Source organism: Camelus ferus, chromosome 3 (assembly GCF_009834535.1).
Source record: "Camelus ferus isolate YT-003-E chromosome 3, BCGSAC_Cfer_1.0, whole genome shotgun sequence".
Taxonomy (NCBI): domain Eukaryota; kingdom Metazoa; phylum Chordata; class Mammalia; order Artiodactyla; family Camelidae; genus Camelus; species Camelus ferus.
Window position 1 is genome coordinate 3,540,239 of NC_045698.1, and position 14,001 is coordinate 3,554,239.

The 14,001-nt window shown below is 50.5% G+C and overlaps 1 protein-coding gene across 1 annotated transcript in view; it reads left to right on the forward strand.

The window, feature by feature from the left end:
- The window catches only part of ADAMTS16 (ADAM metallopeptidase with thrombospondin type 1 motif 16), a 153,944-nt gene that overhangs the window by 88,527 nt on the left and 51,416 nt on the right, over positions 1 to 14,001 (forward strand). The window contains exons 15-17 of the mRNA XM_032469697.1: positions 81 to 204; positions 1,038 to 1,282; positions 3,080 to 3,218. Coding sequence (XP_032325588.1) covers positions 81 to 204; positions 1,038 to 1,282; positions 3,080 to 3,218 — 508 coding nt within the window. The remainder of the gene's footprint in view (positions 1 to 80; positions 205 to 1,037; positions 1,283 to 3,079; positions 3,219 to 14,001) is intronic.

The window sequence follows — 14,001 nt, forward strand, 5'->3', positions numbered from 1 at the left end:
GGGTCCGGGGAACAGGTGTGTGACTTCCCTCCTCTTGTCTTTTCTTTCATGACTGGCACGTGGCCTGGCGGGTCCCGCAGAGAGTGGGCTGTGACAACGTCCTGGGATCCGACGCCGTGGAAGACGCCTGTGGTGTGTGCCGGGGAAATAACTCGGACTGCACGACGCACAAGGGCCTGTACGCCAAGCAGCCCCGCTCCAACCGTGAGTCCGCCCGGCGGCCTGCGGGGCCCGGTGGGTTGGAACGAACCGCTTGACGGGACAGCGGGACACGGAGTGAAAGCACGGGCAGGCGGAGTCCTGAGAGCCCCACGCAGACTCCTGCCCTGCCTCGCCTCCCAGACCTCCTGTCGTGATGGGCAGTGGTTGCCAGGTTATTGGAATTAAAATGGTTCTTAGAAACAGTGGAAATAACAACAGCTCTGTTCCAATTGAAAAACGAATTAATTTTTTTTTTAAAGTGGTGATGAGGTGAAATCATGCCACAGTGTTTGGCATGCTCGCGGACAAGGGGCACTGTGGACGGACTTCTGACCGGGAGAGATTTTAAGGATAAAGTCAGAATTTAATCTGGAGCTCAGTCTTGGTTTTTGTTTTCAAAACAAAACAAAACAAAACAAAAACACCAAGCTGGGTGGTAACAAAAATGCATAGAAAAAGAGTCTGGATAAAAGTGCCCCACAATATGGTGATATTATGGATAGCTTTGTTTATTTTTTATTTTTGCTTTTTTTTTAAATTGAAGTATAATTGATTTACAATGTTTCGTGTTTTTAGGGGTTTTTTTTTTATTCTGATTTTTCTACCATGAGCATGTTGACACTTTACAATCAGGAAAAATTATTTTTAAAGGACTTTTAACTTAAAAAAGGGGAAAGAAGTGATTTATGGGGCCCGTGTAACTGATTGCCGAAAGAGATCTTCTCCAGGTTCCAAATTCTGCATCTTGAGGTTTAGTGATGGAGAACTGGAGGTACCCAGGGATCGGCATTATTGAACGAAGTACCACATGCCCCCCTCCTTTTTCTTTACTCCAGAGTATTATCCGATGGTCACCATTCCTTCTGGAGCCCGGAGCATCCGCGTCTATGAAATGAATGCATCTACCTCCTACATTTCTGTGCGGAATACACTCAAAAAGTACTACCTGAATGGACACTGGACAGTGGACTGGCCCGGCCGCTACAAGTTTTCAGGAACTACCTTCGACTACAAACGCTCCTACAAGGAGCCTGAGAGCTTGACTTCCGCGGGGCCAACCAACGAGACGCTGGTCGTGGAGGTAGACGCCAGCCTCTTGCTTTCAGGGCTTGGATTTCGGGTCTTAGGGAGTTTTGTGGGTTCAAGGCTATTAGCATAATTTTACATACACAGAAAATTGTTTGCAACTAGACAGCATCTCAGAAGCAAGACTAATCACTCCATAGAGTGAATGGGCCAATGGACTTGTTTTAATCATCTCTGAAAACATCAGATGAGTGATGGAATTCATGTTTATGCACATCACGCAGTTCCCATTTTTGCATCTTTATCTGTGGATTTGGGCAAAAGTCTGCTTCTCTCCTGTAAGCTCTGTGGCTGTGAGAAGCAGTCACTGTTGGCTCCCTGGCTGCGCCTGCTTGGGTGGGATCAGCATTCCGCTAAGTCCTGTGGAAATGGGAGATGAGAATGCATCACACGGGCCCGGTGCCAGGCAGGGGGTCACACACTCCCCTCCTAGGCAGCCCTTCTGTGTTCTTGCCAGAGCTCAGAGGCTCACAAGATCCAGATGGGCGTCTTCTAACAAAGTAATTTGTCCCCATGGGACTGGGCAGATGGTGGCAACAGGCGACGGACGTGCAAATTCTCCACTTTTGCATATTTCTGTGCACATTTAAAGAAAAGACTTGGTTCAAAAGCTGCCCCCTCCGCCCTCACCTAAGTGTGCAGGTGCGAGCCGCCCAGACGCCCTCCACCTGCTCCCCTTCCTGCAGCCCCGTCCTGCGGTCCCTGTGTCTTCCTGGGAGCTATCTCATCACACCTCCCGCCTCCACCTCCCGTCGGCCTTGAGCTGCCCCCGCCCCTTTATAACCCTGTTCACCCTGAATCCTTGCCGGGTCATTTCTCTCCCACCATGGGGGCGTTCAGCTTGATGCTCATGGAGAGAGAGAGATGGGTCAGGGTCGAAAGTGATAGCAGCTTATTGGGACTTTCCTGGAGGAAGAAGAGTTAACGGGGATTCAGAGTGTCAGGTGGCAGCCGCTTAGTGGCCGTGCCGTGCGGCCACGTGTCCGGGGCTCCTGCCTGTCCCGCTGCATCTTCCCCAGCTAGACGTGAGCCGTGTCATCTGGGGGAGAGAGAGCTGTGGTGCTGGACTCAGGGAAGGCCCAGGGACTTTATCTACCGGAACGTCACATCCAGGACCAGGGAGGCTCCGAGGCTCAGAGATGGGGTTCCTATCAACAGGCTAATGGTGAGGTTTCCAAAAAGCTTCCCACTGGGAGCAGGGGATCTGATACCTGCAGGAGGGAAAAGGTCACTGGTCCATGCGATCGGGTTTCCAGACAGGAGGGGCGGAGTCCAGTACAATTCCACGTGCTAGTGTGGTCCCAGGTGTGCCCAGCCTGAGAAATCATCTTTTCTCCTGGAGCCACACAGTGCACGTCAGGAGGCAAACGACCTCTGTATCCGGTCGCAGGAGGAAGTCCTCAGACTCAGCTTTGATCCTGCCTGGATGGCATCCACTTGCTGTTCCGGGCTGTTGCGACCTGGCTAGGAAGCGTGAAGGAGGTTTTAGGTATCACTTTCTGATTTTCTCAGACGGAGAGGATTGGCAGGAAGGAAGCACGGAGGGAAGAAACCGATACCCTTGTCAGGCTGTAGAGGCTACGGGGGAGGCCCTAGGCATGAGGCAGAGGAGCTGGTAGCGGGGAGTCTGTTCCTGCTTAGAAGGTGAATGCGAACTTTGGAGGACTTGTATTTTATCTTCATCTTCACCTTTTTGTTGATATCGCTGATGCTTCAAGTCATTTAAAACAAATTAGCTCCTGTTTATCGGTCCCACTTTAACTCGTTTCCTTTTCCCTTTCTTGGTTTGCAGCTTCTGCTTCAGGGAAGGAACCCGGGCATCGCCTGGGAGTACTCGGTGCCACGGCGGGCGGGTGAGAGGAAGCTCGGCGTCCAGCCCAGCTACACGTGGGCCACTGTCCGCTCCGAGTGCTCCGTCTCCTGCGGAGGGGGTAGGTCGCTTCCCGCCGCCGTCCTGGTGGTGGGCACGGGGCGGTCCGCACTGGTCCTCCTCACGCCCCGGGGGGAGCCCAGTGGAGAGCAGTGGTGCAGAGCATCACCGAAAGCCTGAGCCACTCTCTCCCATCTAGCTACGTCAGCGTGTGGCCTCGAGGAGGCGGCTCAGTGAACTGGCTTCTGCTTTTCATCTAACAGAAGATCTTTTAAAGGGTAACTTTGCTATCTGAGATTATTCAGATGACAGTCACACAAATGATTATATAGCTCATGTTGGTGAGAAGCAGACACTTGCTTGGAAACTACAGTGGTCCAGGGTGAGGTTTTTATCAAATGGCATTGTTCAAAAGTATTGGAAAGGAATCTGCTGTAAAGTTATATACCTAAATTCACTCAGAAAGTGTAAGAATTTTAGGAAAGTTGCAATGAAAATGACAAGAAACAATACATCACAAAGAAGAATTTCACCTGATAGCAGATGGCTTTATCGTGGTGATACCACAGCAATTTTAAGCCCATGTCTAAACTGATAAAGCCGGCTCACTGGGGGGACTTCCAGCCAGAGCCAGTGTGTAGTATCTGGAGAAGGGTGGGGAGGAAATATTTGCACATTTAGAAACAAATTACTAAGTTCCATCTGACATAAAAACCAGACAAGTTTCCACATGGACAAATGGATTCAGCTTTGTGCATTCTGGGTTTTTGTAATTAAGAAATTAATTTAGACAGTACTAGATATTTAAGTAAAAGATAATGGCACATGAATGTGAATCGCACAAAGACTCTAAAGAATGAATAAGGAAAAAATAAGTGAACTCATGCATTTATAGTTGCTCCAAATGAGATGGAGAAAATAAAGGAAAACAGAAAGAGTAACAAAAAAAAAGAGTCTGAAAAGTTAACACTACAAACCTGACGTGTGTTAACTCTTCCCATTGTGAACTAAGAATGAAATATTTAAATCATATATAAATTCTGACATTAAATGCTTTCTAAGGAAAGGGTAGAATTCCCTTCTGTCCAGCAGAGTGCAAGCAAATGGCTCTAATGACCTAGAGAAACACGTGGGCGACCTGCCCCGGCCATGAGCCCATGTAGGAGAAAAAGGAGAGCAGAACCACATCCGCGGGCATCTGTGGGTGCGACGTGGGAAAACCAGTCTCCATTCCTGCTCACTTCCCGTCCTTTCCCCTGCTGCTCTTAGAGCCACGCCCCACGACTCTGTGGTTCACACTGGCTATGCTTGATTTTATCTGTCCGTTTAGAGTATCTAAAAGCATTTGATTAGAATAATAGTCGAATTGTAAAGCCTTGTATTTATGTAAGGACATGACTTGAGAACTATCGCTGGTAGCTTTCCGTTTGCTGAAATGTGTGTGCTGAGTCCCGTGGCAGCCCTGTAAGGATGGCTGGTCAGGGAGCGTATTCCGTCAGGACCGTTTCCCTCGTGCTTTCCCTTAAGAGTGAGTTATATAGAGGGAGACTCGGTTTCCTGCGCCGTGACCGAGTCACTTGTCTCAGGATCCTGAAAACACCGCATGAATGATCAGCATGCTTGCAAATCACCTAACTGCCCCTAAAGAATGATTCTCACATTGTTTCTAGAGGAAATCAACCCACAGCCCATTCCCTGATCGTTTGCCTGAAGGGTGGCTCGGCAGGGTCCACGGGGGGGGGGGCTGCTGGTTTTCAGTGTGGATGGAACATTCCTGGGGAATCGGGGTTTCTCAGTCCAACACCTGGAAGGCACGTGGGACGCCGTTATCACCGTGTGTAGGATGTGGCTCTTCTGAATGATCCTCCAGTGGAAACCGAGGTGCCTTCCAGCTCCCAGGACTCAGCACCTAATCAGAGCGTCCGCTCACAGGCCCCGTGTGAGCACTGGGAAAGGGCCCTTTGGAAACCCTGTGGGCTTGCACTGAGGTGGACCCTCCTTGTCTCCTAAAAGGATGGAAGCACAGCCTCACTCTCCCTTCTCTCTCTCTCTCCTCTCGCGCGCCCTCCGGGATTTTCTTATTTTCTGCACGAGCAAGAGGGAAATAAGCACCACGTTACTGGAGTTACTTGAGCACCCGCTGTGTCTCGTCACATCCACGGCCCTGGGGAGCCCTCAGCATGGCTTGCAAGTAGGAAGACCCTGCACAGGCCGGAGGCCCCGGTCAGGTTCAGGTCTCCCTCATTTTATCTGCATGCTTTGTATTTCAAAGATTTGTACTTGCAGAGACCTCCCAATAACCTGGATTCTGAGCTTCCAGAACATCTTTTACTTAACTCTCTTCTTGTGACTTTAATGTCCACAAGGAGGTCTTTAAAGGAACCAGTCAGGGGATTAATGAACGCGCAGGAGACACCTAGGAATTCCCCCAGCTCTTGCAGAAACAGCTCCGGGCATCAGCCAAGGAAGGGCCCCCGTGTCCTTGTCTGTTCTTGTGGGCCCATCTCTCTGCAGAAGGTGAGACTTATGGACGGACCCAGGGCACACGGTGCCTCTCGTCCTCTTTTCTGACAGCTGCATCTGCTCTTTTTCCCTTTCCACCCACTTTTATGATCCAACCACAGGGGTTTATTTTGGGAGTCCTGCTTGGCTGTGCCCTGACTGGGGCACTGGGGACAGGGTGAGGACCCACGAGGTGGGACACTCAGCCCAGAGTACTGGGGTGGGGGGTAGGAAACACCTCAGCTGATCGTGTCCGACTCTAAGGCAGAGACTTTTAGATGTGGCAGTGGCTGTGGAATGGCATCAGCCATTTCTCAAAGTTACAGATGCTGCACTTTAAAAAAATCAGCCTCTGTGATCTATCTGGTTCTGTGTATTTCAAAGAGTAACTAATTCCAAACCTCTGACTTACTTCCAAGTGAAAAGACTTACTAAGACTTGGCTTATAGCTTTGTTTAATCTCTCCAATACGCAGCATCCAGTGTCTGGGGACGTTCATCTTCTTCCAAATGAAAATGTTCTGATTCACAGTGAGCTCCTCAGGCAAATCGTGACGCTGGCCTGTGAATCGAGCTCCCTTACGCTTTCCAGGCTCATTCTCTTCACCACCGACAGGTATTTCTAGGGCTTCAGCTTCAGTTAGTTTAGCGGTTAGGTTTAGAAAATGGGAGAAATATGAATTAGCAACCTTGCCATTGTTTTGTTGACATGAACGCACTCAGTCATTCATCCAGTCACTGTTCAGTCAGCAAATGTGTATTGGTGCCAGTCTGAACCTCAGACTGTTCAAAACCACGTGGGGAAAATGTAGAGACCTTTGCTTAGTTCCCTCCGTCTCCGAATTGGATGATGGAACACCAGGGTCTCTGTTGCTGAGTGGCTAATTGGCATCACGGCCAGTTGGAACGTGGTGCCTCCGTGCATCCCAACCAAGGCCTTAGTGCTTCCGCCCAGCAATTCCAGGCACGGTGCTGAATTCTGAGTCTATAGAGAAAAAACATACAGGCTGGCCCTGTCCTCAAAACCATGCGGTCTGGAGGATGGAGTTATAACATACACATCCGTAACACGCGAGATTGTAAACTGTGGTGTGCAGAGGTCCATGAGAATTCAGAGGGGACCCCAGGAACATGGTGCAGAGAGTGACGGGTTAGCTGCATTTGAGTATCTGTCGTAGTCAGAGGGGGGGGTCTGAGACAGCGCTCGAATATCCACACTTCATACCACTCATCTAATTGGCTAAAAGTCAGCTTACCTTTTTCACAGGAACTGCTTCATATTAGATCCACCCCCATCCCCACCTTCCGAGCATCCTTATGTGTTCTGAATCTTAGAGTAAGAGCACATTTTATTTTGCAAAACTTTACCTAAAGGCTTGAGCTTGTCCTTCTAGGTCCCAGAGAGCAACTGAAATGATTCTGGCTTTTTCCTCCCTGCCTCGGGTCGCCTTTGAGCCAAGTTCATAAAAACACTTCTATGCCTTTTATGAAGACCCTGATAAATTACAAAATACACCCCCTTCTTTAGTCCCCCTGCCTCTCAAGAAAGCAGAGGAGAGGGAAAACAAGTTCATCCCCTGTAGAGGGGATGCTTCCCTGGGGGACCTGGACTGTGTGCTGTCCACTCTTGTCCATTTCTTCAAGTGCCCCCCACGGTCCAGGGTGAGGTGGAGAAGCCATCTCATCCACTCTTCCCAAGAAGCAGGAACCCTTCCCTAGTCCCAGTCTCCCCGCTTCCTGCAGACCTCCCCTCATCAGGGGCATTGAGTTCAAGTCCTGTCCCAGGTCCAGCCCCTCTCACACGCCCACGGTGGCCACGTGGTCCCGGCAGGCTCCCCTCCCCTCCCTTCCCGCGGTGGACGCGTGTGCACATGTGGGTTTCAAGTCCTGCTGCCTGCTTTTCTGGTAACCAAACCTGGAACCTTAAAGATGCTAATACCTACAGCAAGGTGAGCGGCATGTGCCGCTGTCCTTTCGGACAGGTCAGTGCTGTCAGGGAAATCGGATAGTTGGGCCAGTTTCTTGCTAAGCAGAACAGACACACAAGGATGTCACAGACATCCGTAAATGACCATCATCACCACCCTCCAAGCTCTGGTGTGCTTTAGGGTGCCATGTGCACGGCATGACCATGCCAGGCAGAGCTGTCACTGAAGCACGCCCAGGAATCACTTAGACCCTGAGCTGTTCCCAGGAATTCACACCCACTCTGCTTTCCTGGAGTTACCTTCCCTCCTCCGCTTCCAGGATCCTTCCACATGCAGGCGTTACATGTCCGTGATACATTTAGCACTTGTGGCAGAGATGATGTATGCGTCTCGTGAAAACACATGCTTTGTTTGTGGGATATTTTCCAGGTTTCTGTGTAGTCTTACTTAAATGATTGGTTTCATTTCCTTTACAAAAGAAGAAGGCTTTTGGCAACAGTTGGGATTCATGCCATCTTTAGAATTACTGAAAACATAGAGATTCTTTGATATAATCCCAGTCTTTAAAACTGAATACCACTCTTCCAGCTACTGGCAAAATATGAAGATTTTTTTCAGTGATTCCCAAAGAGCTGGCCAGAGCTGGCTTCCGTAAAACGAATCTGAGGACATCACTCACTAAACTCACACCTTCCGTGGCCGGGGTCCAGCTCTGGGCTCTCCCCAGTTAAAGGATTCTTCTCTCTGACTTTCTTCCTTTCTTCTTTGAATTTTATACACTTCTTCTCTCTTATCTATTAATACGGACCATTTCGGGAGTTTGGCGGCTGTGGACATTCCCGTGGACCATGTGATTTTTCTTTCTGACAAAGAGTTGAGAGGGGGTAAGCACCGTCGAGAAATGGCTTTACAGATGCGCCCTCAGTCAGAGAAGCGATACCTGAGTCCCCGTGAACACTCAGCTAGGTGGCCGAGGAGACCCCCTCCACAGGAAACTCTTATGAAAACATAATTACCGAAAACCTAGTGTAAAAATAGAACCTGGATACCTTTGGGCCTATGGCTGTCAGTATTTTTATTTTCTCACGATATCCAGATGTTTGGAAACAAAGGGAGAAACATTTACATTCACCTTGTATCTACTACTGTTTATGTGGAACATTAGTTTATTTTATTGAAGTGTAGTCAGTTACAGTGTGTCAGTTTCTGGGGTGCCGCTCAGTGCCCCAGCCATACGTATACATACTTATATTCATTTTCATGTTCTTTCTCATTATCGGTTACTACAAGACATTGAATATAGTTCCCTGTGCTTGCAGAAGAAATTTGTTTTTTATCTGTTTTACATATAGTAGTTAACATTACTTTTTAATTAAAACCTCGAGCATCCCTGCTGCCTACAAACAGATTTGACCTCCAAAATTCATCCGCCCTTGGTGCACTGCTGAACTGCTAGGTCCCTGACCATCTGAGTGTGGGATAAAGCACAGTGCCTAGTGTCCCCAGGCTCAGTCCCAGGGGAGATCTTGTCTTTTGGAAAATGCTATGACTCGATCTGAGATCCAGAGCCTGGAGCGGGCCCCAGCAGCCTCAGATCGGCAGGCAAGTCAGGGCCCGCGTTGATGCCTGAGGGCCTGCACCGGGGATGGTGCACACCTGGGAGGAGGTGTGCACACTCCTCTTTGATGCCTGAGGTCGCTAAGGAGCCCTGGGGTCAAGGCAGTGTGCAGTAGAGCCTGGCCGGTTCAGTTTTGGTAGTCTGGGGTCTGGGCGTCGCTGGCCCACCCGGCAGGCACCGGGCGCATAGTGTTTCATCTGTCCGTCTGTGTGTGTCCGTGCGCCCAGCACACCCGCAGCCTGCAGGCCGGAGGCCCCACAGCCCGCCTTGGCTTCACCCCTTCATTCCCCATCTGACTTCATCTCCATGGAAACAAAATGCAGAGACATGGGGTGCATGTCTCCTTTTGCAAATGCAGAAACAGTGGTGAATGGCCACGTTGTGACTGGAAGGGTGTTTTTTATGGAGGCACCTGAGTGAGCCAATGCAGAAGGCCCGGGCTCTGGGCACTCGCCTGGCAGTAAAGAGGTGTCCTACAGACGGAAGAATCTGTGACACGCGTCCTCACCCCTCATCATCCCCGAAGCTACTGGGCTGAGCGCTACCTCAGCCTTTCTCTCCCTCGCTTTAGTTTTGATTCTGTTCTGCACCAGTTTCATTTCTGTGAGGTTTCTCAGTGTTTTGAACATTCCTTGGGTCTGAGGAAGGGCTCTCTGTAGCCCAGGTGCGCTGTCCCCTGCACGTCTGGTCCGCCTTCACCGTGCTCTGCCCACCAGCTGTCCGCTCCGGGAGGCCCTGGGGGGCAGGCCGCGGTCCCCGCGCCCGAGAGCAGCAGCGCTGTCTGCTTCCCTGCCCAGGAGTGTGTCTCCCTGGTCCTGTTGCACCTGACGTCTGATGTGGGTTCACGTCTGTTTCTGTTACTTGCTACATTCTCCCCGAGGTTTAGATTCTGTGACATCTTTGGTGGTGGTTTTGGTGAGGTTTGCGTTCGTTACTAGCTGCTGTGACCTCAGGGTTTAGCCCAGTGCCCAGCGCATCCGCGGCACCATGGACGAATGCAGAATCTCAACCACTTCTTGATTCATAAATACGTGAAGGCCGTGTCTGGAAATGGGGAGGTGGGTCGGCCTGCTGTGAACCCCTGGGGCGGCTTCCCGGGGCGGCCTCAGGCCCCTGGCCGCCTGCTCCTGGCCATGAAGAAGGGAGCAGGGCTTCGAATTCAAGTTCCCTTACTGCCAGTCTTATACCCAGCTCCCCGCAAGATACAGTTTAAGAAATGGTCCTCCAGGACAGGAAGAGCTCTGGAACAGAGAATGCTGTGAATCCTTTTCTAGCTCAAGTGAAAATCAAACAAGGGGTTAACATTTCCACACGTGCGCATCACGTTGGGCAGAAGGATCAGGCCAGGCGGTAAGCCGTCATGTAAAGGCTGGAACACGTGGTGTGGGGTTTCGGCCAGACTGCCAGGGGCCGCGTGCCGGCCCAGCCTCTTTGAGACTCTTGACCTTCTGAGCTACTTAAGCCTTTTACGCCTCCGTGAGCCCATCTATAAAATAAGGATAATAATGTAATTGACAGGATAGGGCTCCTTGAAGGATCAGAGGCGAGAATGCCTGTAAACCCCGAACACTTAGTCTGGCCAAACAGACGTCAGCATCTCTGCTTTCCGTTAGCGTCACAGCTTTGCTTAAGAACTTGGACTATTTAAGCCCCTCAGCTCGTACAGCAGGAGGGGGTTTCACCATGGTGCTCGTCACATGGGCCCAGGCAGGGCTGAGGGACACGGCCCTCCCGATTCTGGACTGCGCCGCCGTCTTCAGTGTCACGGGCGCTGTGGTACACACGTGTGCGCAGGCACGTGTGGTGCACACGCACACACTCGGAGAGGCGTGTGCAGCGTGTCTGGTGTGTCCGTGCCCACGGAGCACGCAGGCTGGCGGCTCCGGACGAGCGGGCGAAGCTGCAGGAAGTGCTGCCTTGGGGCTTCCGTCTGGGTGGGGGATGAGCTCGCTTCGCTACTGCAGCACTGAAAGATGATGGAGGGAAGTGGTCTTGCAAGATGCCTTCTGATTGCCCGGGCTCCTGGTGGGGCGCGCCTCTCCCGGGCGGACGCAGGTCAGCACGTGGAGTCCAGTCCTGGCACGTGGTGTTTCCGGCAGCCCGTGGGCCTGTCCACAGTGGCAGCCTCGACCTCCTGACCTGGCAGAGACCTTTGTCCCTACGGGACGCCCCAGACTGTGGTTCCACGGGCGCTCTGACATCGGTCTGAGGGATTTTGTTCTCCCTGTCTCCATCCAGCCTGCCGTCCTAGTGTCTGTCTTTGACAACATGCCAGCCTGTAAGCCGTCCAGATCCCAGAACTGAGAACTTTAGGTCCAGGTGAATGCCCATCCCAAGATCCTGGGTGTGCAGATCACATGCATCATGTGAGCAAAGTCTCTGATTAAGGACCCAAGGAAAACCCTGTGACACGCAGGCACAGACACTACCCACGAGCACGAGGGCTGTTTCTTTTGGTTCATGTTTAGTTCACCAGTTTTCCTCCAGGTGAGGTTGCTGGACAGCTGGAATAGAGATCAGCCCGATGTAATGAGTAGACGGCAGAAAAGTGGGAGCTGGAGAGTGGACCCAGAGGGAGCGCATACGGGAGAACTGATCTGAGAGGAGCCATCCAGAAATAAAGGGACAAAATCAGGGAGATGGAAAGACATGCAGGTGATCTTGGCCAGGCCCGTGGGCTCAGATTTTCAGTTCTCAAGTGAAGCAGACCTTCTGATCTCATGAGATTCTCTACAGCCCTGGACTAACTGTGAAATATAGTTCCTCAAAGCATAATCGGAACCTTTCCCCAAGCAGCCGGGCGTGTTTTTGACACCTGGGATGCACCTGCAGCCAGCCTTCCGCCTGCCCTCTGCTGAGGAGGGACCCTGAGCAGGCCCAGCACCCTGGGGTGCGTGTGTGGTGTGTGTTTGACGAGGCCTCTGATACACTTTCTGGTGTGATTTTCCGTGTCAGTCAACAATTACCAGACGGATCAAAAAAGAAACCAGAATGTCAGCTCCTCCTGCCCTGGTCTCTCAGGCTTTTGACGCTGAGTCTTCTAGGGGCAAAGAGCAGGAAGGGGAAGGAGAGGCCAGATCACGTGGGCAGACAGGCTGCAGGCCAACAGGAGGTCAGGTGAGAGTCACCTGGGAGGTCAGGCCCCTCCTGCTGCATCCCTCATGGCCTTGTGTCCTTGAGAGAAGACTGCCCAGGATGTCAGCAAGAGGGGGTGTGCATTTTCATGAAGGCCTCAATCTGTAGATGTTGGAATTCTGTTTTATTACAAATGTCTTAAACATGGAAAATAGAGAAGATAAATTGTCCTCTGCCCCAAAGTCACTGCCAACGTTTTAATAAATCCTGTTCCATCTCTCCTCCCCATGTTCAGGTTTACAGGTATGTGCCCTCCTTTAGAAGTTCCTTCAGTAATCTTTCCTCGTGTTAATCACATCCTCTGTAGCCATCATTTGCAAAGAGTTCCTCCTTGTGTATTAAGTCAATAGCTCATTTTTAATGTGGGAGTTCACATTCTTGAGCAAATATATTCAAGCACTATTGATTCTTTCATTGACCTAAAACAATTAATAGCCAGTTACTTTAGCAGCAAAATGGGTTTATCAGGGACCAGCAAAGAACTGCAGTTCTGGACATGCAGTTGATGTCCAACTACAGGCAAGTCCAGAGAACAGAGAAGAGGAACGCTTCTACAGAGGAGAAGAGGGAGCTGAGGGGGCTGTTCTAAAAAAAAACTTTATTGGAGGAAACTGGGTGTTTGAAGTATAGTGACTTTTCATTGGCTGAGTTGCGGCAGTTTCTCATTGGCTGGGCTGTTGCCAGGCAAGGAGAACTTCCTTTCTTCTGCTTCTAGTGAAGGAATGACTTTCTTCCTGTTGGAGATGCGAGGTGCCTCTCCTCCAGTTGGTAATGCAGTTGACGTCGCGTGGTAGGGATGAGCCCTCCCCATTCTGGCCTCCTGACTCCATTTTAAATGAGGTTTCTGTTTATTTTCATACTTCATATGAACTGTAAATAGTGAATCCTTCCTTTTGCCTCCAAAATTTCCCTAGAAATGACACATTTTGGCTCTACTTTTTTGGAGAGTATTTGGAAGGGGTAGTTCCTAAAAGACTAAGATGGTTTCTCTTGGGAAAATGCTACTTATAAATAGCTTGGACACCCCTCCCCTTTTGTGTGTTTGTGGGCACAGTTTGATCAGCAGCATGAGCTCTGAGACACGGAGTATAAAGATCCTGATTTCACTTTCACAAACCTAGGGTCCCACCCGTTTAAGGACACTTGATGCAAAGTTATGTGGAAAATAACTGAGATGTATTGTTGTTGGCATTGTAGGATCCCAGGCCAGCATTATCATCACTTTAAGATTTGATAGGAATTCCCACCCCTGACCCGCTTAATCAGAAACCTTAGGGACAAGGAAGGGTGGGCCAGCAGACTGCTTTACTAAGAGCTCCAGCGGTGGTCTTGAAACCTTTGAGAACTGCTGGTTCAGGGAGCCCCTTTCAATTGTGTTTCTCCCGGGAGACTTCTTTCCAAACACATTGTATGCAAACCCACTGGCTAGGGCTAGCCCCCTGCCCAGAGCCCCCAGAACCCCGCCCCTACAGGCATCTCTGAGTCCCTGGTATTCAAGGATCACAAGGGAGGACCACGTCCCTGGGAAGAGCTGGTTCTAAAAGAATAGCAGTAACTTCGCTGAGTACTGCACTTAATTTTTAAATGTCAGTCCGATTTCCCACCAGGGACTGTGATGGTCAAAGGTCCCTGCTTTGTGCTCTTTGGAAGGTGAGGTAAGAT